Source organism: Plectropomus leopardus, chromosome 16, assembly GCF_008729295.1.
Source record: "Plectropomus leopardus isolate mb chromosome 16, YSFRI_Pleo_2.0, whole genome shotgun sequence".
In the NCBI taxonomy this organism is placed as follows: Eukaryota; Metazoa; Chordata; class Actinopteri; order Perciformes; family Serranidae; genus Plectropomus; species Plectropomus leopardus.
In genome coordinates, this window is record NC_056478.1 from 8,958,914 (window position 1) to 8,984,853 (window position 25,940).

The window sequence follows — 25,940 nt, forward strand, 5'->3', positions numbered from 1 at the left end:
GGTGAAAAATGTTAACACGTACGCCCTTTTTCATCCACCATACATCACAAACGAACGGGTCCATACTTCCTCCCGTGCAGGAGAGGAGAGATGAGATTTCACCCTGCTACATATTCAGACAGAGTGACGTCTTTCTCTTTATTCGGACATTGTCATGGTAACTGCAGCACTCGTCAGATTCCTTTTGCCCCAATCCATTTTCGCTGGCTGTCTATGAATATCATATTAGGGTTTTTATCATCCCGACTTTGGCTGGCTCTGTCTGCATACGGCCCATTCAAAGGCTATCCATCACACACACACACACACATCGACACAATGATGCACACACACACACACACTGGCAGAGAGGATGCTACAGAGATTTTATACACACAGACACACATAAATCCCTCTAAGCCAAAGGCCAGGACAACAAATGTTCCCTCCTGACATCCACGCACACTTCCACACTCTCATACCTTCCTCTGATGGCTCCACCTAAAAGGACAAGACAGCTGTATGTGAGGAAGTTAAATAGCATCTCTGTTGACTTTGTCTCTGTGCATTCATCTGCAGTCACATCTTCGCACTCACTCTTTTTCCCTCTCATCTGTGGTTTGACTTTCTACCCACTCACACTATTTTCTCTGGAAAGATAACCCTCTGCTTCACAAATGTCTTTTTATGAACCGCGGCTGTATTCCTCAATTCATCTCCTCTCTCTCTCTCTCTCTCTCTCGCTCTCTCTCTCTCTCTCTCTCGCTTTACACTCTCCAGGAGATACTTGGCGGTCCTCACGCAGCGGAGCAGAAATATGATGCCGAGTTCTTCAAGAAGTTCCGCAGTCAAAATATCGTTTTGTCAGCAAGAAACTACGCCAGGGTAACGTCACACTCTTGTGTTCTCTCGTTGTCTGACTTAATTTGGTTGTCTCAGCTGTCTGAATCTCCACTCCACTAATGTGATAAAACGCTCATGAAACAAAAGCAGTCTAATGCAACAGTCCTGCAATAAATCCCAGCCATAACCTTCATAAAGGTAAGATTTATTGCTGAATTGTTGTATTAGGCTGCATTAGTTTTGGCAAGTTTCAGCTAATAAACTGGCAACTCTGCGTTTCTCTGTATTTTCTACAAAAGTATTTCTGATTTGTTTCTTCTATCAAGTGTTAACACTGACATCACGGTTCACTTGGGTGCAGCCATTATGGAGGCTCTGGGATGTAGACGACATAATAGATTGCTCACTGATTGATTAAATTAAGCCGATTTTAGGTTGTCTACACCAGTGGTTCCTAACTGGTGGGTTGCGGTCCAAAAATGGGTCACAGGTCCACTCTGAAAGGATCACAAGTGATAAGCACATGGCTTTTATTTTAAAGTGTAGTTTCCTGCTGTAGATTGAATGATTTCTTTTTGAGAGAGAGAGAACAGAAACTATTTTATTGACCTGTTCTTGGTTTATTTGGCATGTTAACATGCTGTGCCTTTGCACTGGTCCTGAAGAACTAATAAGCATTTCTTTTGGTTGGTTCTGTCAGTCATTCAAAAATTTAGCAATCTTTATTTTGGCGGGCCTGCAGTGTGGACGGCATGTTAAAAATCTCCCAAAATATTTCTAGAAAAAGAATTTTATTTTTTTTAGAAGTCATCCCAAAAAAATTTAAAGGAAAAAAAAGACCAGTAATATATAAAGAAAAAAATGCTTGAAGTTTAAAAAAAATTATCCATAATTTAACAGGGCAAAAAATCACCAAAAATGTGGAGCGTGTGTTTTTTTGTTTAAAAAATTTTGGTGGTGATTTTTTTTTTTTTTTAGCCCCCAGTGTCCTCAAATCCTAGACACACTGCAGGTATTAAGTAATTGCACTTAAATCTTGCACGATATTTTATTTCATTGTGTTTTAAACCCACGTGTTATTTTATTTTTTTCAAATAAAATTGAAAATGTAATTTCTTTTATGTGCGGACCTTGAGCTAATGACTAAGGAAAAGTCTGGGCCCAGTAGCTGGACCAGTACAGAACCACTGGCCGACACCTCTTAAATGTTCAGGGTAACTTGTGGAAGCTGCCCTCTATTTCCTAACCTGACAAAGTGAACTACCTGGTATTTGATAAGATATATATATTATATATATATATAAAATGAGGTCCACACAATTTTTACAGAAACTCTAGAAGTTTTGTGCTACTGTAGTAGGCTCTGAGTTTTTTAGCTAAGAATGCAAGAAACAGCAGCTTTATATCAATAATTTTACATGCTATTACACTACAAAAGTAATAAGGAGTTGCTGTTTTTAACAGAAATGCGCAGACTACACTCATACGTCATTAAGCTTCTTGCCCTGGAGTTCATTTTGGCTAATCACAAACGCCTCCTGTCCACAGACATTTAGTCCCTGATTAGTAATAACTCTTGGTAGTACTCCAAATTCTTTTCCTGGTCTGACCAATTAGTGCAGCCAAAAATATGCCAATAACTGACCATTTAGAGCAACTAAAATGAAGAACAGATGCTAGTTCAGTTGCATTGTTTATATTCAGTATCTCCAAAATGACCGACTTCTGGATTGATGACATGCCTTGAAAAAACTCAATAATTTACCTCTTTAAAATTTACTGCTTTGTGTCAAATTATTAGCTTATGATTGACATGAATTGTATGCCTTTCCATTAATAACATAATGATATAAACTCAGTTCTTTTGATTTACTTAAAGGTTTCTGTTGCTGGATGATGTCTTTGTTTGTCTGCAGGAGAGTAACGTTCAAGCTTTGGACATCCTGTTTACGTACCACGGAGCCGAGCTCCTCCAGCATCGACTGGCTATCCTAAACAACTTCCCAGAAACCACCTCTCCACACGAGTACACCATCCTGCTGCCTGAAGCCTGGTGAGACGCACACAAATACACACTCACTGATTAGAATTACGTCCTAAAATGCGGACTGAATTGAATATCCTTTTTTTGTATTCAAAGCTTCAGAGGTTTTCTAATGACACTTTGAATGTCTGTGATCATAATTTATGACGTTATCACCCTAAAAAAAATCCTTGAACATAATCAGTTTGAATAAACTGAGTTATTAGATGAAGCAAGTAAAGTCTTCCTTTATTAGATTAACCTTTTTTTAATGGCTAAATGTAAGTAATGGTGCTGTTAGATTGCTTCTAGACTGCCACATTAATACAGATGCTTTTCAGCCTTAGTGAAAATGCTGTTTTTGGGGGGCTAAATGCCAAAAAATATGGATTCAAGCAGAAAATATTTTGTGATACAAAAACATGTTGTGAATTTTGAAAATTATTTCATGGGGCTCCCAGTAGCTCACCCAGTATAGCAGGTGCCCCACGTACAGAGGCTGTGTCCAAGCAGCTGCAGCTGCTGCTGCGGGTCCAACTCCAGCCTGTGGCCCATGTCGTCCCCTCTCTCCGTCTTTCATGCTTAAGTTGTTCTATCCTAATAAAGGCAAAAAAAAGCATATTCCCTTCATCGTTTTTTAATACATTTTGACTAATAGACTTTACTAGATAAATGTTTAGTCCAATACAAATAATATTTGTGTAGCCTATTTTATGCAGAAATGCAGTTTTTAATAGAGTTATTGGGCACGCAAAAATAAATAAATTGTGCAACATTCAAATATTCACTATTTGATTCACTATTTGAATGTCAATGTTATGAATGAAGCTTTGCACTATTCGGTGCAGCCCTAACTAAAATATTTCTAGTCTCTATGTCTCTATGTATAGTATTTTTCACTACACTATGGAACAAAAAAATAATTATTAATGGGGACAAATATTTATATTAAATATGAAAACACTTTAAAAGTACTTGTAAGTACTTATTTTTTAACATAAACGAATGCATATGTGCAGATCAGAATTGCTGCAAAAAAATATAAATGAGCATTTAAAAATGAAGCCGAACTGAAGAACTATTTTATACTTTTATCTATTTCTTAATTCCCTCTTTGCAACATTTCACTTCGTGTAAAAAAGAGAAAGCAACTGCAGTATGAAAATCCACGCATTACCTCAGGGACACACACCCTCTCTGATGTCTGGAAATCAACATTTACACCTCTCAGCATTGCACAGGTTGCTCATCTCACTGCATGTGAAATTAAAGATCACCTAAATCAGGAATCGCACCTCTAAGCATGCACTCGCAGGTCTTTCTCACTTCTTCTTTGTTCTCACTGTCAGAGAGCAGGAATCTTTCTTACACAGTATTAAGGGCACACACCGCGCCACAGAGGAGGGGCTGACATTGGCAAACACAAGAAAGACACTTAATTGCCGCTGAATTAATTTGCAAACAGAATTTAACACTCAAAGTGTTACTTTTACTCAAAGTAATACAATACTTGCGGCAGTGGTTGCACTTGTTCCAGTTTTCTCACAGTTCGTGCTTTTGGATCGGAAGAACACCGACAGGGAGTGAGGATATGTGAGAGGAAGATGATGGAGGAGTGTTTGGGAGGTGAAGAAGTCATTTATCACCTCTTTTTATGGTTCACTAATAGAGGTGACAGGCTGATGAGTGCAGCCAGCCATACATTTTGACTTTTTTGTTTCCTATAACTCCCTTTTTATGCCTCTGTGCCAGTGATAACTGAGGCCAGAGGAATTATGTTTTTTGGGTTGTCTGTTGCCCCTCTGTCCAGCTGTGAATGCAAGAACAACGCTTAGAGAGAATTTCTTCAAATTTTGCCCAAAAATTTAGCTGGACTCAATGATGAGCGGAAAAGATTTTGGTGGTCAAAGGCCAGAGGTCAAGGTCACTGTGACCCCGTCAGTCTCATTGTTGTGGATGATATATGACGATATCTCAATAACACCTTGAGGGAATTTCTTCAAATTTGGCACAAATGCTCAAGTAGAATCAAGAATGAACTGACTAGATCTTGGTGGTCATAGGTCAAGGTCACCATGAGCTTACATTGATCTCATTCTTGGGAATACTATATCTCAAGAACATCTTGAGAAAATTTCTTTGAATTTAACACAAACATTTGAAAGACTAAAGGATGAACTGATTAGATCTCGGCAGTCAGAGGTCAAGGTCACAGTGACCTTACATTCATCTGATTCTTGTGAATGTAATATCTCAAGAACACCTTGTGAGAGTTACTTCAAATTTGGCATTAACTTTTGAGTAGACTCAAGGATGAACTGATTAGATATTGGTGGTCAAAGGTCAAGGTCCCCATGAACTTGCATTCATCTCACTCTTGTGAATGCAATATCTCAAGAAGACCTTGAGGGAATTTCTTCAAATTTATCCCAAAAATTTACTTGGACTCAACAATGAGCTGATTAGAATTTGGTGTTCAAAGGTCAAGGTCACTGAGACCTCTCATCGGCCTCACTTTCATATATAGAAAATCTGAAAATGGCCTGGTAGGAGTTTCCTCAAATTTGTCACAAACATCCACTTGGACTCAAGGATTAACTGATCAGAATCTAGTGGTCAAAGGTGACCTGACATGTTTTTTTCCCATAACTCAAGATCCTTGGGTGTCCACCTTGAAACTGTGCTGATTGTATAGATCCTCTGTGTGTGAAGCATCCATGTTTTCACCGAAATGGATGTAAACCGTGAGCCTAACTTTAATAATGCATGGAGGCATACAGAACTCGCCTTTTCTCTCTTTGTTTTCTCAGCCCTCCATTGATACTTCACATACTGTGCAATATGTCATGCAATACACTGAGTCGCTCTACTCATATTTATTATTTAACTTATACCTCCTCACCCATGTACATAGCTGTATATAAGTCTATTTTTATTTTTATTTCTATCTTTTTTATTCATATTCCTATTTCTATTTTTCTACCTATTTCGTACTTAATTCTGTAAAAAGCTTTTGTACTTTGCACTGAAGGAATGGAGAAGCTCTCCAATCTCGTTATACACTGTATAATGACAATAAAGAGCATTCTGATACATTCTCTGTGCTGAGTGTATTCATACAGTATACCACACAGAAATTTGTATGAGGAAAAACATGAACACAAGGCCAAAGTCCGCTGCAGTCATGAGCTACAAAACATACATGTATAGAAATTATTATACGGCTTCCTCCAACACACACACACACACACACACACACACACACACACACACACACACACACACACCACTGCTCCCTTTTATTAGCCATGTCTGCGTTTGTATGGAGGTCAGGTGGCTGTGGCTCTGCAGTGAGCATCCATCATGGCTCTGCCGCTGTGGGGCAGTTTCTTATTTTCCCCAGCCTGTGAGCACCAACTGCTCCTCCCAACAGCGCGTCGCTCCTCCACTGCAGCAGACGGATTCGGCTCACGCCATCTGTTCGGAGCCCACTTGCTATATACTAAACTCTTGCTTCACTGAGAGGGGAGAAAATATCCTCCTGTAATATTGATCAGATCTGCAAAAGGGACGCGTGGAAGAACGCAGATATTTTGTTGGAAACTTCGCCCCTACCGTGAAACACGGTCGGCCTGGTGGAAATAAAAATAAACTGCAGCTCCAAGTTTGCTCCGCATCTCCATTTTCCTCCCGTCCCGCTTCCCTGCCTCTCTCAGGCTGACGTGAAGTAGATTAGGAGAGCGGGCACAGAATAATTCATTCCTCCCATCGATATCCGAGCTCTCACACCAATATTTACTCTCCACCCTCTAACCTGGCTGTCTTTAATGAGAAAAGAGGACCGGGGAGTTGAGAAACGACAGAAAAAAAGGAGGCTCACTTCTGTGGGCACTTTAGAAGAAGAAGCGAGACTTCTCGATCTCTGTCATCTCAGTGTTTAAACTCCAATCTGAATGGATGAACTTGTGCCGGAGCGTTGGTAAAAATCTTCCTACTTTTTGTACGTTGATATAAATCACACCCGCTTGCTCGGACACATCTTATGTATTTTGTGATTGGATAGAATTTATGGCCGTGTTAAAAAACTGCTGCATCTCGTGTGCACTCGGCCTTTAACTGCACCAAAGCTATAGATGATTTGTAGCTGGCGCTATCTCCTTGAGTTTTACAGCAACAGTACATATTTTTCTGTCCACAGACAAATAGATAACAAGAAGGAATGCATTAATCCCAGAATAAGATATAAAACAGCTTCTGTTCACCCATAGTATGTGTGCATGCATTCATATACTCCTCTGAATGTGTGTGTCCAAGTGTCTGAGTCTTGTCAGCGCTGACATCTGAGGTTACAGAGTCATCCCTCACTTTGGTTTCTTTTCTTGTGTGTTCCCTATTTATCTTCCTCAGACCTGTCACACTCAAGGAGACCTGGAAAAAGTAAAGCTTAGTACCAACATGGCGTTTAGAAAATAAAAGTCCTGACTATTTACAACCGAGGCACGACTCAAACTCTTCTCCAAAGTTCTTTGAATTGTTTATTGCTTTGCTTTTTTTTTTTTTTTTCCCCACCCGATCTTTCCTTATTATGCTCTGCAGGTTCCATTTCCCATATGTTGCCACCTTCCACCACAGTTTTTCCTGTATTTTATGACCATGTTTAGTTTTGAGACAGTAAATGTCTTTGCTGATTTATCAGGCGCCATTATAGGCGGATAGCTGGGGTGTGGTGCGGTTTATTATTTGACTCTTGGCTAGTCATTGGTCTCTATTTGGATTTGCTCATGAGCATTTTTTGCCCTTAAACAGATCCCTCTTCCTTGAATTTAATGTTTCTCTCCTTTTTCCCCCCTCTATGTCTCATTCTGCCTTTGCCTCTTTCTCTCTTTTTGAAGAAAACTAATCTTGGATTTGCATTTGCATAGCGCTTTTTTAGTCTTATGACCACTCAAACTGCTTTTATGCTACGTCACATTTACACTAACATTCATACAGTCGTGACTGAGGCTACCGTACAAAGTGCCACAAGGTGTTCACACGCACTCACAAGCAATTTGGGGTTTAGTATCTTGATGTTACCCGCTCTGCGTCCTGAGTCACAGCCACCGCCCCTTGTGTTCATCCCAGATCAGAAAATAAAATAATGATGGAAAAACATTGCACAGGGTGTCCCTTGACCTCTGACCTCAAGATATCTGAATGAAAATGGCTTCTGTGGGTACCCATGAGTCTCCCCTTTACAGACATGCCCACTTTATGCCAGTCCCTTGCAGTTTTGTTGCTGTCATTTATGGACTTCAAAACTGTTTTGAAATGGAAAATAATGGAATTGAAAACGTGATTGAAGAATGTGATTAATCTTGATTAACTATAGAAATTCTGCAATCGTTTGCAATTAAAAAATGAATAATTTGACAGCCTTAATTAAGAATTTAGCTTTCAGAATATTGCTTGTGTTCCTGTACCAAGTATTTTAGATTTTAATGTTCATCATTTATCATTACTGTCATTTGTGTCCTAATTTGAATTTGTGATTTTTTTTTGTTTTTTTCTTCTACCTAGTATGCACCACTGGTGTTGGCACAGTTGCTTTTTCTTTATGCTTTGGAATGACGACTTGGTTAAACAATTATACATATACCTCACACTTACCCTTAAGACCCTTTCTTATCGCTAAAGCTTTAAAAAAATAATATTTTTGTTCATTTTCTCACGTTTATTTGCCTCTATCTGCTTCTTTCCTTTACTCCCTCAGCCTTGACGACAGCGGTGAGTTGATGTTGATTCCATGGGACGAGCAGAGACACAGAGAGATGGACTGGTGCGAGGCGGAGGAGTGCAGGTAAACAGTGAACATCACCTCTGACATAAACGTTATCACGTTCTACACCAAGCGTTGTAATAATAACGTGGGCAATACTTTAGCTCAGCTGATATCACAGTAAAATCTCTCCATACCCGTGATAACAAAGCCTCTCACAGCGTAGAATTGTTAAAATTCATGCTCCATACAGGCCAGATGCTTGTGCTGGCATCATTATGGAAAACAAAACATGACATCCTATTATCTAAATGTGAAACAGAACCATAACAAACTAATACCAAATCTTGTTGCACTGCCAATTTATGCCGTTTGCTTGCTTCAGTGGGGAGGCCAGCTTCATTTACAATTTCATTTAGCAAGCTCGTTTTATTGCTCTTTGGTGTAGAGTCATAATATCAGTTGGCTATTGTGGTGTGCTTGGCTGCGGACTGCAGGGTGAAATTTTGATACTGTGATTGTGTGATGGCAGCAGCAATGTTCAGGACTGTGTTTATGACACCCACGCTCCCTCATTTGCAATGATATATCCCCATTCTTCCCATTGTTCTCTCTTCTGTTCATGTTTGCTCTCCCTTCTCTCTCTAAACCTTTATCCTCCTCCTGAAAGGATGACTGCAGTGATACGAATGTTTTTTTGTATTCTCAACAAATCCAATAAGAGGGGTAGCTGTCTCTTTTTATTCACCATACATGTGTTTGCATTCCTGGTAAATGCAGGGTACGAACAGTCATGAAATGCCTGGAAAAGTCATGGAATTTGAAAAAGCTATTTCCATGCCTGCAAAAGTTTTGTAAAAGTAATCATATACCCTGAAGGTTTTGGAAAAACCCTGGAATTCTTTTTTAAAAACCTTTATAATAATGACTGTTGAAATTTGATAATCCAGTGATAATTTTTGTTTTTATTGTTTTTTGGTTCTGATAAATGGTGTCATTTCTTGATGTTTTCTTAATATATTATATATATATATATATATATATATATATATATATATATATATATATATATATATTATATATATCAAAAATGCATTTTTTTAAAATATTGCTACAAAATTGGAAAAGTGACCTTTTTTTCCTGACCTTTCTTTCTTTTTTAAAAAAACATGCCTGCAGCCATTTAAAGAGCCATTTAAAGTTCTTTGCCCCTCCCCTAAAGCCAAAATAAAAAAAACAAAAGTTCCTCCCTAGAGATTAAAAAAATATTTTACATCCTTCCACCTTTTTGCACCAACTCCTCGACCCATATTAATATCAAACAGTCCTAAAGTTATTTTAAATATTCAGCTCTAATTCTTTTCTGAATACATTATTTTTTAAAATACATTTTATTTGAAAGAGCTTTTATATAGTAATGAAAAAGAACTGATGAGTATTGATGGTTGTTTCAGAGGATTTTTGGTCTTGAAAAATTTGCCTCAAACTCATGGAAAAGTCATGGAAATCGATTGATAGAAATATGTATGAACCCTGCAAATAAATCAAGCAACACTCGCATGCATCTCCCTCCCTCCTCTCCCTGCATGTCCTCCTCAGAGCGATGCTGGACCAGAACTTGTTTGACGATGACAGCTTCCTGTATGAGGAGGCCCCAGAGCTGCTGAGGTTTCGCACAGCCACGGCGTCCATCGAGCTGCTGACCGACTGGTACCAAAGCAGAGCCAAAGATATCGACTCCTGCTCCAGACAGGTGGGAACACTTTATGTCGTTGCAGGTTCCCAGCTGTGGCTACAAATATAAACAGTGCCGACATCTGACTGCATCAGGAGAATTTAAGTATCAGACAGCAGATTGACAAAAAAGATGCTTTACCCAAGAAGGGTTTTGGCTTTCAACAGGTCTCACCAACCTTTGTAGGAATTCAGCTACACAATGACCATTTGTTTTTCAAGTACTCACTCACTTTTGCTGTTGTTTACCCTTTGAAACCTGAAAAAATTTGCTTGATTTCTTTTGAAAATATGGGAAGAGGGCAATGAGGAATGTCTCCAAAATTTGCAAGAAATTGTTAAAAAGAAAAAGAAAAGTAGAAGAAAGAAGAGTAATGTTAAAAGAAGGAAATGGCCTCTGTTTAAAAAGTAAGAACAGTTCTGTAGCATGATATTTAATACAAAATTATGATAATTGTGTATGTATATAGTTTTCTAAATTCACTAATTTCAGCTTTTTGGGCAAGTTGCTCATTGCCTTTTTGTTCCTATGTTTTCAAATTTCCTCGGGATTTAAAGTTTTAAATACTTGTGAAAGGTGTCTGAACACAGCACAAGAAAACTGATGTCGATCCAGGTTTCAAAGGGTTAAACTTTGATTCCTATGACTTCAATTCGTCAAGAAATGTATCCGTTTTTGGTTTCTTCCTCAACCATTCAGACGTGCGAGAAAAACAGTTTCCTTTACAAATTCAACTAAACACGGGTTAAGTTATTGTTAAACAAATGACCTTTTGGGGGTGAAGTATTCCTTTTAGGTGAAACATTTTTCACACTCTGCAAAAGTTTTCGTCTCCTTGATTCGAACTCAGGACAGCAGCAGAAAAGAAATAATAGAAGTCACACACAATTGGGAAGATAATTGCACACTTCTTTTTCATGATTGGGGCAGGAAAATGTGACAAGCTCGGATTCAGACTGCAAAAGAGACGTTGCCAACCTCTATCAGTCAAGGTCACTTTGATCCTTTCTGTGACAGCCATTAGCATATTGGCCATATGGACTTCTAATGAAGAGTAACCAAAGCTTCTGTCATCTGCGTTCTGTCGCTGTAACTGAAAAATAGGACTTGATAGGACTTGTTTAGCGGAGTAATGGGATGTAACCGCTGGAGCTGCCCACTCTCCACCCACACCATCCACACGGCAGCCCCGTCCCCCTCTTTACCTCCTTCACAGTGATGGATCAAGGTTGTCACAGCGCTCTCTTTGTCTTTGTGAAATGTCTAACTAGGGTGCAGTCATATCTTTCCCCCTCATTTCTTCATTTCATGCCTTTCACTGGGTGTATGGAGGGGGTGGGGGAGAAGGGATTTGGGGGTCCATTGCTCATTTTTGAAGACACTTGGGGAATTCTGCTTTTCATTTTCCACTCATAGAGAAATAAAAGAGAGTAACAGGAAGTCTCTGTTAATCTCTAGGAATCACGCTCGCTCTCTCTTTCATTCTCTCCCTTCCTTTTTAATGTGACCTGATCCCCCTCTGCTCTCTCACACGTTACTCCAAGAGCCTCTTGGGATCATCCCAAACTCGAGACGTAACAGCGAGAGACACTGGAACATCTCTGCCGAGCTTCCTTTTTCCTCTTCTTTCTGCCCTCCTTACTTTTTTTATCTCATTTGTTCTCTCTTGTTTGCACCCTCCTCCCATCGCTCATCTGGCCGTGTTTATGCTTGGGAGAGCGTTTTAATGGAGGAAAATGGGGTTTGATTAAAAGGAGCCACATCAGAGGAAGCTGGAGTGTTTTAAACCAGTCACAGAGCCACAGGAAGCGAGGCACTGAATGGGAAGATTGACAAGATGACTCAGAGGAAGAGAGAGAGAGAGATGGCTTGGAAAAAGCAGAGAATGGAAGTGCAACAAGAAGAAAAAAGGGGAGATAAATGCTGGGCCAATGCGACATTTCTTGTTATAATAGAGTGTATTACAAACAGAAATAGGGGAGGACAGATGCTGAGGTAAAAAAGGAAAGCAATCTCATGGAGAGAGCTGTCTCTGGGAACGAAAAAATCACAGGTTATAAGGGGGTGAAAGGGTAGAAATAAAGGATATTAAAGACAAGTGTTGTTTGGAACACTGTTGGCAACAAAATGACACAAAATGAGAGGGTGGCTGCGGGAGGCAGACTGAAACAGGGGAGACAGGCATACAGAGAAGGCAAAGGGCCAGATTCAGAGTTCAAGAGGAGGCCAGGCATGGTGTTCTCGCAAGAGGTGGGAAGCAGAATTATGTTTGAAAGAAAGGGCCGATATAGGACAGGGAGGAGAGACAAAGGAGGATCAAATTGAGTTGGAAAATTAAACTGAAGAGTCGGTGAAATCTGGCGAGAGAGGGAGACGGCGCAGAGAGAGTGAGACAGAGGACACACGTCGTGTTACACGGTGCGGAGAATGATGAGGGGAGGGCATGGAGACGAGGTGGTAATTAAAAAGTGTGAGATTTTAACATCTGAATTGTCTGTGGTGAGCTGGGGAGTGTTTCTCTGGAGAGCAGGGAAAGAGAGAAGGAGGGAGGGGTGGAGGGAACGGGGAGGATCTTTACTCACAGTTAGATCAATAGACTTCTCTCTCTTGTTGTATCTAATTGCTCAGGCTCTGTCTCAAGGTGATTTGGGTTTTCTCTCCTTCCGCGTGTGTGCATTTTTACAAATGAAGGCGTGCAATTATTTATTCAGCGAGAAATGTGTCGAGATCAGCTCAAGATGACAAGGTGTTGCAGGCCCGGCATGCATTTACTTGTGCTCGTGCACAAGCGAGATGCTGCGCTAACCACTGTGCCAAAGGGCTCTTCTTCTCTCAAAGGTAGAGAGAAAGCAATCATCACTACAGGGCCCAGCGGCATCTGCTATTGATGTGCTAGCGTCCACAGGTGGCTGAGCATCGATTGGCCGGGCGCGCTGCCAGCATATAGGTGGTCGGATATCGATTAGTTGCTCTTCTGGATGGGATTTTATTGATTAGAGTAGCAGGAAGCCCAAATCTTCCCTCTTTTATTGTCAAAAGACTAATGATTGGATATTAGTAATGACTGACTGGTATTATTTAGTCTGGAATTAGCTGGGATATTGTTGTTTTTGTTCACGTCCCGGTTCAGCGACCTCAGCAACAGGTTTTCAATGACATGGCACCCGTGCTCTAAACAGCCTCTTTAGTCACCTGCTGTGCAAGTTCTTTGACTGGGTTAATCGCATTGTAACAAGGCGGAAAGGTACACGGCACAAGATTCAAGTATAGGTAGCAGTGTCACAACATACCAGTACTGACAGTAATCATGGGATTTAGAAATGTTATACTGATATCATGTCAGTTATACACATATAATACAAATTTAGTGTAAATATTTTAGCGCCTTTTTTTCCCACAAATTCGTGGCGGCCACCACGATTAAAACATCTGCCGCCACACCCCGTCGTTAGCTACAGCAACATATAAATTCAAATGCTGTGGGAAACACTCTAAATCATTTAACATTTTATCTCTTAAACTGTATTCCTATATCTAGGGCTGCCAAAATATCAGAATTTCACCACACAGTTTACTATATACAGGGCCAAAAGAGTTTGTGATAATTATATTATTACAACATCTAAAAATTTTGAAAAACAAAACAAAACAAAATGCTATCAGGAAAATTCATATTTAACTTCTTTGATTGTGCTTTTTTGGGTAAGTGACAAGTGCCTGGCAAATTACGCTCAAAATATGAATGCATGGAGCTGGAGAGAGAGTCTATAACCATTATTATATTAAACCGTACAAAAAGAGCAATAACATTTACTAGTTAGTTAAAGGGAGAGTGCTATACATCTACTAGATGGATTGGCAATACATTTTGGTAAAGATGTTCATGTTCCCCAGAGGATAAAGCCTTCTCGCTTGATCTCCTGACTTTTCCTCTATCAGCACCACCAGGTTATGCTTCAGCATGAAATATTTTGACAACAATTGGATGGATATTGATACATTGTCCTGTTCATATTTATGGTCTTTGTGAACTTTTGTGATCCCCTGACGTTTCATCTAGCATCTTTATCATAATGTCAGTTTGGCCAGTACATTGCTTTGTTCATTATATAAAAGTTTACAATAAGCACTTTGGCCCCACAGAATTACGAGCATGGCTGGAGACTCATGACTCAGCACAATAAACACCAGAGAATTACATAATGTCATGGTATCATCGATTTATAGAGAGGCTGACCAGCTGGATACTCTCCTACAAATGCCTATAACAAAATAAGAAAGATGTAAATGCTTCACACTGACTGTTCAGCATTTTTTTGTGCTTTTCCCCCCTCCTCCTTCATTGTCATTTCGTTTGCGTCCACCAGGTGGACTGCGCCCTGTCGCTGGTGCGTCTGGCGAAGGAGCGGGAAATCCCCGGGCTGGAGCTCTTGTGTGATGACTTGGTCACCATGGAAACACTCGTATATGAGACATCATGTGAATTGAATCTGACATTCAAAGATTTGCAGCAGCTAAGTGACATCGACAAGCTCCGCCTGCTCATGAAAAATGTAAGTGACCTAATTTACATTTCACATTCTTTCCATAATATGCTTTGAAATCAGTAATGGGTTTGAAATGTATTTCTTCATATGGTTATATTAATGACAAGAGTCTGAATTGATGTTTTTTTTTGAGGCATGTGCTGATGTAGCATTATCTGAGCCAAAGTGATGTTAGGTATGAAAGATCATCCTGCTTCTGAAATAAAACCGTCCCTCTCTACACTCTCAAAACACGATGGCCATGGAGATGTGTCATTGTTATTATTAGTTTTGCATCTTTACATATATTGAAGCATATTTCTTTAAAAGCATTTTCACAGTTTCTCCCAAACCGCTTTTGGAAATGAATAAATGTATCTTGTTTTTAAAAGGCAGTCTCTCCTGACAAAAATATTGCTGACCCCACTTTCCACGGTGTTAAATGTGCATTTCCCAGCATGCTGCTTTTTCTAGTTCAGCGATTCTCAACCAGGGGTCCTTAAGGGAGCTCCAGGGGGTCCTCAAAAATATGAGTAACAGATTATTTTCACTATTTTATTCACTATAAAAGAGAACCCAATGTGAGTAAGGATGCTTTTCATTATACTGGCTCAGTGGTTCTCAACATTTTTCATTTTTAGAACCCCAAAATTTATACACATAAGGTCCCAGAATCTGATTTCATAAGATTTCATGACAGGGGCCTCCATCTGAGAGATTTTGGTTGCTGTTTTGATCAAGACCTGAGTTCTATAGTTGTACTACTACAGTACTACACACCTACACTTGAGGAGATAACAGTGAAGAAAGTGAAGCCTATGATTATAAATAGTCACTCATATGATGCCCCTTTCCCACTGCACAAAAAAACTCACTTACACCCACTAAGATCTGGCTTAATTTTATTTAGTAGGAAAGGTTACAATTGGCTTGCACTCTCAGGTCAAATGACTCTGCAGTAGTCGTGGGTATTTATCAGCTCCAGCTCTGATCTGCTTCCATTGGCAGTGATGGAAACATAACACCCGGGTGGATGTGCTAATTTTTGCACCTTTGCGGGCACAATGCAATGATGGACCAGCAGAAAATACTGTCCGCCTCCGCCCGAGCAGCACTTGAACATTGTTCCAAATTGAGTGGGCACTGAGTCTGAGAAACAGACTACATAAATTATATAAAAAAGAAGTAACCATTGTAACATTTTCAATGGTCTCCATGCTGCTTTCTACTTTTTAAAACCTGTTTTCTGGCCCGTCAGTGAGAATATGAAACACCAGGGAAAAGAAAATAACACAAAATGGTGAACTTGTCTGCTGCAGAGCTGTGAACACAGCAATGAGAAAACAGACTGTCACCTATTTTTAGTGTGTATTTTGTATTTTAAAAAAAACATGTTTCAAAGACAGGTTTTCTTAAAAAAAACTGTCAATTTATTTTTATCACTGGCGTTTTTTTCCTATAAATTTTTTGATGGAAAATAAATTAAATGAATGATGATGATAAACTTTGGAGATTTTTCCTTGACACATAAAAAGTTGAGAATCACTGATCTAGTTTAAAGTAGTAAAAAATGAAAGTGCTTGCTTTAATTTCTCTGCAATTACATTTGATTTTACAGTTCCAGAGTGTGATTTAAATCCTTTATTGATGCTTAAAATAACATTATGTCTGCTAATTGAACCTTAAATAGGCAACTAAGCAAACAGTAGTAAGTACATAATTTAAACCTTTTTTTTAAAACGATCTTATGGTAAATCAGTTTCTTTTAACTCTTGAAATGACATTTGACAACACAAATTTTTCATCCAACAACAGCAAGACACTGACTGTATGAAAGCTACAGTGTAGCAGGTACTACAGTTACAAGGCCCCTTTGGAGTACATAATGTGAGCTGTCCTCTAAATTGTAGCTAATAACTGCCAGCTTTAGCCTGCGAGGACCACTGCCAGTAGGATCTGCCACACAGGCAGGCAGCCAGCAAATGTTGTTGACTGCACTAACACATGCTCTTTGACTGGTACTCCCTTTGGGTGCTGTATGAGTGTATGTGTGTGTGTGTGAGTGTTTACCAAACTTGCCTCGATTAAATCTCCCTCTTTGCCTGCGTCTGATGTCTTCCTTTATCAGAGACACCGTACAGCAAAGTGAAATGTTTGCATGTGGGTGTGCAAGTTTGCATTTAGCGTCTGAATATTTTTTGACTCTAATATCTCCTGTGGAAAAAAAATGTGCTGCATGATCTCTTATCTGTATATCCTGAGTCAGAGCTGTCGTGAGGTGGGTGCGAGGCCCTGCACGAACTTGACATGCATCTGCCTAAATCACAGCACAACCCACATACTGTAGCTATTATTGTTCAAGTTCAGGTTTAATTGCATGACACGATTTCATTTAAATGCAGTCTTGAGTGCCTTGCAGGGATCTTAAAACATAAATCTATTTTTGAACAAGAAAGAATTTATTTCCTCTGTGGCAGCAACGTATAATATTAACAAGTATATGACATTTGGCTAATGGTGCGCTGCACTGAACTGGGAAATTGGAATGACCAAGTTCCCAATCGCAAATTTTACCTGACATGCCCTCTTAAGTTGGATTTCTGATTCAAAGGAACTTCACCAACCGCAAACTCAAAATCCAATACGTTGTTTACAACAATAAAGCTGAAGTAATATACTCTTTATTAGCAATTCTGTCGTATTTTTGTCTCATTGACCCTTTGAAACCTGAGCACATTGGCTTCATTTTTTCAAAAACATGGAAAGTGGGTAATGAGCAACAAAAGAAGAAATTACCCCAAATTTAGCAAGATATTATTACAAAATACAAGAAAATTACCTGAAAATAATATATATTAAAAATAAATAAAAATAAAACCCCAGAACAAAACAAAAATGTAAAACAGCAATGAGAAAATTACCTGGGAAAAGTGCTTTAAAAAAATTTGGATTTTAAATTATGATAAATTTTCCCAAGCTTTTTTCATTTTCCCTTGACATTTTTCTCATGCTTTTTAAACATAATTTTCCAGATCAAATGAATTCTTGCAATTTGTGAAACATTTCTCAGCAAGTTGCTTATTGCCTGTTTGAGGGAAATTACACATATTTGCTCACAGTTTGATGGTTTAAATACTTGAAAAAAGGCATTTGAAAGCATCACAAGAAAAGTGACATTGTTCTAGGTTTCAATGGATTAAGTAAATGTCCTTCTATCACCAGTCCAGCACGGAGCGCTATGTGAAAGACGCCTTCCAGTGGATGGTGCCGTTCCTGCACCGCTGTGAGGGACAGAAAGAGGGCGCTGCCAAAGCTCTGCTCACAGACTACCTGGTCGGCCTGGCCCAGCAAGACCTCACCCTGCCCCTCATCATCTTCCAGCACTCCAAACCTGACGTAAGTACTCGAACGCACACAAACACGAGTGTCGGGGGCGTCACACTTGGCCAGGCATAACACACACACTGTGCCTCTGACTGTTTGTGCCATGTCAGGGCCGGTGTTGTACTCCTGCGCTGTAAATGTTATATTTATGATCTCATAAGGGCACAGCCAAGGACATGTCTCCTGGCTATTAGAAAACATGCACCACACACACACACACACAAACACTCATCGGGAAGAAACTACTCAAATTGATACAGAGCCTTGGTGTTTACGTGCAGAAAGACTACAGGCCAGTCACGCCTCGATACACACACACTGACCTCTCCTCTCCTCTAGTGCCAGCAGAAGATCATCGGGGACCCTGACCAGCTGATGGCGGTCGCTCTCGAGTGCATCTACAGCTGTGAGAGAGATGACCAGCTCAGCCTCTGTTATGACATCCTGGAGTGTCTGCCGCAGAGGGGCTACGGGTCAGACACACAAACACACACACTTATGGAACATGTTTAAAGTGATTCACACTGGAGATTGTTTTGTACTTTTAGTACACAGAAGGTACCAGAGTGCATAAAACACCATCAAAATAGAGCTTGTTTATCAAAAAAGCGCAGGTGAAGGAGACCCCGCACCCCCGCCAGAGATCCTAGCTCAACCCTAAAATTCAAGCAATGTCCTAAAATCTGTCCTTGATTCTAGAAATATCCTAAAATCATAGAAACTTGCTAAAATCCTAGAAATCTCCTAATATTAAAGTAACACCCTAAATCCTAGAAATCCTAGAAATTTCCTAAAATCTTTAAAATGTCCTAATTTCTAGAAATGTTCTAAATCCTAGAAACATGTTTGGGACTGCTGCAACTGGCCCCTGGCCTCCTGATATTTTTCTGTTTCTCTGCCTTAGAGACAATAACAACTCCCCACTCCCCGAGTTCTTTACATAGAAATCAGTCCACAGGCTGTTACAGGCAGCTGAGGGAAAGTTACATACAGAACCTTTAATGTAAACCATGATAAAGATAGTCATGAGGTCCATTACCTCATACATAAGAATACATCAGTTCCACCCCTCCCACCTCTTTCCTCTCCTTCCACCTTTCCGCCTCTCTCCCAGGGCCCATCAATAAACCTAACTACCACCTCTGTTTCCGCCTCCCTCCCTTTGCACCTTTTCTTTTCCTCCTACTTCTCTCTCTCCGTCTTTCATGCTTTACTCTGACTCTAAGGAGCCATCAGTTAGCCTGGCTACAGTCTGTACAATATTTCCCACCTCCTGCTATTGCTGTCTCTGCCGCTCTCTCTCCCCCACCTCTTCTGTAACACATTTTATTTCATATGGCAGGAGGGCCCGTCCTTTAAGTCTCCCACGAGGCTGTGTGGGTACAGTATGCAGTGCATTTGAAGGAGAGTGAGTGATACAGTAATAAAAGAATGAGAGGTAAAAAGCAACAAAGAGAAAATTGTTGATAAAAATGGACCTGCAGAGTGTCTTAGTACTTTAAATGAATTAAAAGGACTCAATCATAAATGGATTATCCATCCTGTGTGCACCTTAATTGGAAAATTGAATTACTACTACAAGTAGTGCTGTGATTTTTTTCTTCTCAGCAGCTGGCTGCAATGAAGCAACCATACATTTTAACAATGGCATCTTTTGCCCTTTTCAACAGGCTCACGTAGCTCGCTTTGGCTGCGCCGCGGTGGTCTGTGCTGTGATTTTATGCTTTTCCACTGCACACTCCCAGCAGGGAATAACTGCAATGAAACAAGATATTATGGTTCGCCTTAGGAGCAGGGCCGCTCTCAACCAAGGTGTATTATTGTACTAAACCGAACAAGTCAAGTGCAGGTGACTAAAGGTGCATTAGTGTCTTGCTATGCAGCTCAAAACAATTAGTAAAGTCAGCAACTGGCGTCTAATAAATTGGTGGTTATTACTAGGGGTATAAATCACAACTTTCATCACCATATGATGTATATCAGTTCTTATATCAGTTCCTATATTATATCAGATAAAGAGCTTCTAGATGACAAATTTGGAAGAAGAGGTAGAAATAAGAGCGGAGGTGGACATGGAGTAAAATGTTTTTAGTGATCTGATTCATTTCAAGAAAGGAGGTGCAGTTTATCACACTAAACTAATTTTTAGACTCAGATGTTGCAGCACCACTTGGATTTTCAGTTAGTTTTGATGTTATAATTCTTAAAGGGACAGTTGTCCCAAAAATTAAACATGCATGTTTTTTTATTTTATCTCACCTGTAGTGCTATTTATCAATCTAGAATCAATCTAGTTTGTATTGGTTTGAGATGCTGAGTGTTGGAAATATTTTTCATTATACTGGAGAGAAGGAAGACATCTCTATCTCTTTATTTTTGGGGTGAACTGTACCTTTGAGGCACAGTTGATCTAGACACTCCACCAAAACAGGCACCTCGATTATTCAATGCTATTAAGATTTATTCTCCCATTAGTCGTTTAATACTGCAGTTTAGCATTTGAGCGTATTAACTTCTCAAAACAGGGTCTTACTGTATATAATACTCATACATGTTTCTTCTTAAATCAGCACATTTCATACTAAGCATTTCACTTTCCCAGACAGGCCTCTTTTCTGCGGTGTTTGGATTAGCATTGCTGCAAGGCTCTGCTGTATATGCTCTGCCTTCGGCTTCACATTTCTCCCAGGAGTGATTTCTCTGACTTGCTAATCTCCAAAATTGCCATCCCAGCGTAGAATATTACAGAAATGCGAGCTAGGAGAGAAACCACGACTTAGTAGTTTCAACCCAATTTTCTTTTTTTTAAATATTTTTTTGTGTGTGAGACAGCTTAATTAGGTCTAAGTCTGCTCAGAAGAATGTGATGTGCATTCACCCTAAGAGAGTGGGGAATGCGGAAATGGGCAGGGGATTAGATGGTGAGGGAGGGAGAGAAACAGAACGAGGGAGAAGAGGATATTAAAAAGAGGAAGAGCAAGAAGGAGGTGGAGCTGCAGAGACGGCCGGAGCACAAGACGAGAAACAGATTGAGAGGTTAAGATTTTTCTGAGTGTGAGAACAAAGACATGGTGTGCTCACAAACACACACACACACACTCACACACTCACTGACGCACACACACTGACGCACTAACGGAAGGTTGTTTCATCAGGGTCAGTACTCTAGTGGCGGACAGGCCAGTCTGACCCAGAATCCTTTGCCTCAAGGCAAAGCATCATGGGGTTTTATTTTTAGTGGGGAATCAGTGCAACCTCACAGTGGTAGGCCACACACACACACACACACCCACACATAGAGCACGCCGTGCACACAGAAGAAGCACACAGGCATGCACTGTGCACACACTTTGTTCAGCAGAAGAAATTTATATTTAAAGGGTGTGTTTGGTATTTTTCAACCTGGATGCTATTTTCCCATTTTTTGTGTTTGTATCTTTGTGACAAATGTGAACAACAATTTTTGAAATTAGTCTGGTACTGAGCGAGACGGCTCCAAGCAGCAGCAAACAAACAGGCTGCAATGTAACCACTCTGGGCATGTTTGCAATTGTTGTCAATTTACATCCACTTGAGATTGTTTTTACTACTGATGGGCTCTGATTGTTATTCAGGGTAACTGACATCATTATAGGAAAGAACCCACTGATATGAACCTTTTTGTTTAAGGGAAATATTCCTACCAGCAAATTTTCACATCTGAGTGAATTTAGAGTTCATTTCAACCAAACCAGAGTTGGTGATTGTTGAAACAATGGATAGACAAACCAAATTTTGTGAGTTTTATTTTGTTTCTGTGACTTCAGATGTCTGTCTATGTAGACGTATTGTGGTGGGTTTGGCAATAGCAATTTCAGGGCTATTTCTGGTTAAATAACAATTAGGGCTGTCAAACAATCAATTTTTAAAAAAATTGTGATTAATCGCAGAATTTCAATAATTAATTGCAGTTAATCACATCTTATTTTCAGTTCTATTATTTTCCAATCCAAATCAATTTTGAAGTTCATATTGACAATATTGACATAATATTGACAAAATAAAGCAATTCTTTCCAGATTGTCTTGATGAGGAATCAAATGACAGCAAAAAACTGCATGGGACTAACATAAAGTGGTCATTACTGTAAAGGGGAGACTCATGGGTATCCACAGAACCCATTTTTATTCAGTTATCTTGAGGTCAGAGGTCAAGGGATCCCTGTGAAATGGCTATACCGTTTTTTTTCCCATCACAGACATTTAGCATAACTTTAGAGCGTTATACAGCCCTCTTGTTGAGAAGCTAGCAGGACTGGTGCCACTGGATTTCTTCATCATTACAGCTTTCAAGCTCAGCCCGATACAGCCTCTTGAAGACGGAAATGTTGGCCAGTGTTGAACAGGATTTTTTTTTTTTAATTGGGGTAATTATGGACCTTAATTGCATTTTGATTAACGCTGGCAGCCCTAATAGAAAGGATCTTACTCTTTAAATAAAAGGTCTATCTCTGTAGGGATCCCTTTCCATAGTTTTGTCAGACACTTAAAATCACAATCTGAGCCTGTCAGTGGCAAAAACAAGCACTTTCAATGGATGTAAATTGGCAGTTAAAATATGCCCAAAGTGGTTACATTGCAGCCTTTTTCAGCCCACTGAAATAAAATTGTTGTTCCCTTTTAGTCACTTAAAAACAAAAATGTGGGAAAATGGGGCCCAAGTTATAAAACAAGAAAAAAAAAACAAAACAGTACTTATCCTTCAATATTCAACTTTGTTTTCCTTCTCGATGACGTGAAGCTAAAATAACAAGTGCTTCTGTGTGTTTTATCATTCTTCAGGCCAGACACGGACATCACCTCATCCCTCCACGATCAGGTGGACAAACTTGAGAAGCATCTCAGGTACGTCAACACACGTTCACAACATCTCTCACCTGTCATTCCCTCTTTCTCTCCTCCATCTTCTCCTGTCCGTCCAGTTCAGCCGGGCATTCAGATCAGAGCTTCAAATCCAAACATAGGCTTGTTTCAGTCTTGCTGGTATGAATATTTGCTGTTTATTTATGTCTATTTTTTCTAACAGTTTTAATTGAATATCTTTTAGTTTTGGACAAAACATAATTCATTCTGGCACTTCGTCCAAAAATCTCAGCCGTACTCGTTAGCAGGATATTTTAAGTACTGAGGAGGAGCCCATCAGTTTGGTGATAAGTGCCACATTGCCTGGGAAGTGTTCACTTTGTTGCAATGCTTATTACTTCCCTCCCCCATTATGGGCCTGATGGAAAACACCAAGAAGGAGAGGAGACATGGATGTGCAGTCAACACACACACACGCACACACGCACACACACACACACACACACACACACACACACACACACACACACAGGCTTGATATCAAAGGACCTCTGTCTGTCTGTCTCATGGTATTCAAACAGCCTCGGGCGTTTCTCTGTTACGGGTTAAAATCACCTACGTGTCGCTCTCTCTCCTCCACCCCTCCCCTCAGGGTGAACTTCCAAACTCAGAGCAGTGATGAGGAGGAAGGAAAGAGGGTGAGGATGAAGGCAGAGGGAGGGCAGGCAGCCTGAAGGGAATGTAGATGATGATGAGGAGGAGGAAGCAGCAACAGGAAAGCCTGCATTGGCCTTTTGCAGACAAATATCCGCGCATATTTACACGTAGGCACACACAACCATGCACAAACGCACCCCGGGGAGCCTGGGAAGTGTGTTCATGTATATTTTGTGCTGAAGCATTGTGACTCACACACACACACACACACACACACACACACACACACACACACACAAACACGCACAGACACACTCTTACCCAGATGAATCAGGCAGTAAATGCGAAGTGTCTGCTCACCGAGCGCCTCCAGAATAAAAGCTGTTTTCAGCTGCTGCCACAACCACTCGCTGGCACATTAATATGTGGACGGGGAACATGCAGACACTCCCACTCACACTCGAGCAAGCACACACTCACACGCACGCACACACACACACACACACACACACGCGCACACACGCATGTAAATATCAAGGCTTGTTGTCTGACTGTCTTTTGCTCACACACACATCCACACACAGTCACCTGTTTACTATGGTAATGAGTTGCAGCAGAGAGCGAACATCTGTAGCAGCACGACCCTGTTGAGACCGGGGGTGCCATGCTAATCCTACGCCAACACACCACACACACACACACACACGCACACACACACACTCACTTTCTCCCTCGGTCATATATGACTGCCAGGATTCACATGCTCCCAGACAAACATGCTTACAAAGACTTGCTGTCTTGTCGGCGTGCCGTTTATCATGTTGCTGTTCAGTCTTGCTCTACACTTTCTCCATCTGCAGCGTGGCTTGCAAATGACTTTGTGCTGCCAAAATAATGAACAGCTTAGAGCGTACACATCTTCTGTCTTTCTCATCTCTACCCTCCCTTGAATTTTTAAGTTTTATACCCCCGTTTCTTCGTCTTTGGCATTTCCTACTGTGATATGTACTGCTGCCAATCATTCTGTCCTCTGCTTCTACTGACAGAGTGTGTTGATTAATGTGATTTGAAACTGTGTTTGTCTGTTTTTACTTTGTGGTCTCTCTACTTTATGACACCAGTGATTATATGAGTTTGTTTGTGTGCTTGTATTTCACAGTGTGGTGGAGGTTCTGGAGAAACACGGCCTGCAGAAGCCCATTTCATATGTGAAGAACAGCCAGAACAGTGAAGAAGAAGCCCATCAACTAATGGTCAAGCTGTGCCGCCACACTGGCCGCAAGTAATTGAGATAATATATAAGAAGTTTATTTTTAAGGTTACTAAGTGCTTTACAAAATACATGAAAATAAAACAGTAAAAATATAGTTACAATCATAAAAACAGTGTTAAGAGCTGAAAAAAATAGCATGCAGAGAGGCAAATGGACCAAAAGGAGATAAAAAAACAAACGTTCCAGTGATTCTTATAGGAATGACTGGACTTCTGGCTGGCTTGCATACCTACACAGGCATCATAGCATCATGATTCAAATACTCACTTATATAACTGGTAGCCAAACTATGTTGAGCCTAAAAAGTGATTTAAAAATCTAAAAAATTCAATTCTGAGGTTAACTGGCAACCAGTGAAGGGATGCAAGAATTGGGGTTATATGGGACCTACGATTGGTCCCAGTTAAAATTCAAGCAGCAGCATTCTGCACTAGCTGAAGCAGAGCGCCTGAGGATTTTCTAAGGCTGGTAAAAAGTTCAAGGCACCAAAAGATAAAGGCATGAAGAGGCGGTTCTAGGTCACGAAAGACACAGCTGATTTAATTTTGGTAACATTTTTTAGGTGGAAGCAGCAAGATTTAATAACATAGTTAAAATGTGGTTCAAAGTTCAGTTGAGAATCAAATGTGGTACCTAAATTCCTGACTGTAGGTTTGATATTAGCTGCCAGCAGACCAGTAAACAGTAAATGATTTGTTTGCTAGGTGATCAGGGCAGAAGATTACTTCTGTCTGAGTTTAGCTGCAGAAAATTATAACTTATCCATTTCTTAATAACAGTTAATCACTCATTCAACTGCTGGGATGGAGAGCATTTGGCTTAAAAGACAAGTAACTATGCGTATCATCAGCAGAAAATTGAGAGGAGACAAAGAAATATAAACCTAGAAATACACAATACATTATGACACTTAAAAACACA

At 40.1% G+C, this 25,940-nt stretch overlaps 1 protein-coding gene across 1 annotated transcript in view; it reads left to right on the plus strand.

Moving 5' to 3' along the window:
- Positions 1–25,940, plus strand: part of nbas (NBAS subunit of NRZ tethering complex) — a 220,608-nt gene that overhangs the window by 45,999 nt on the left and 148,669 nt on the right. The window contains exons 20-28 of the mRNA XM_042503247.1: positions 760–864; positions 2,739–2,875; positions 8,598–8,684; positions 10,203–10,356; positions 14,706–14,891; positions 18,087–18,260; positions 18,588–18,721; positions 23,069–23,131; positions 24,906–25,028. Coding sequence (XP_042359181.1) covers positions 760–864; positions 2,739–2,875; positions 8,598–8,684; positions 10,203–10,356; positions 14,706–14,891; positions 18,087–18,260; positions 18,588–18,721; positions 23,069–23,131; positions 24,906–25,028 — 1,163 coding nt within the window. The remainder of the gene's footprint in view (positions 1–759; positions 865–2,738; positions 2,876–8,597; positions 8,685–10,202; positions 10,357–14,705; positions 14,892–18,086; positions 18,261–18,587; positions 18,722–23,068; positions 23,132–24,905; positions 25,029–25,940) is intronic.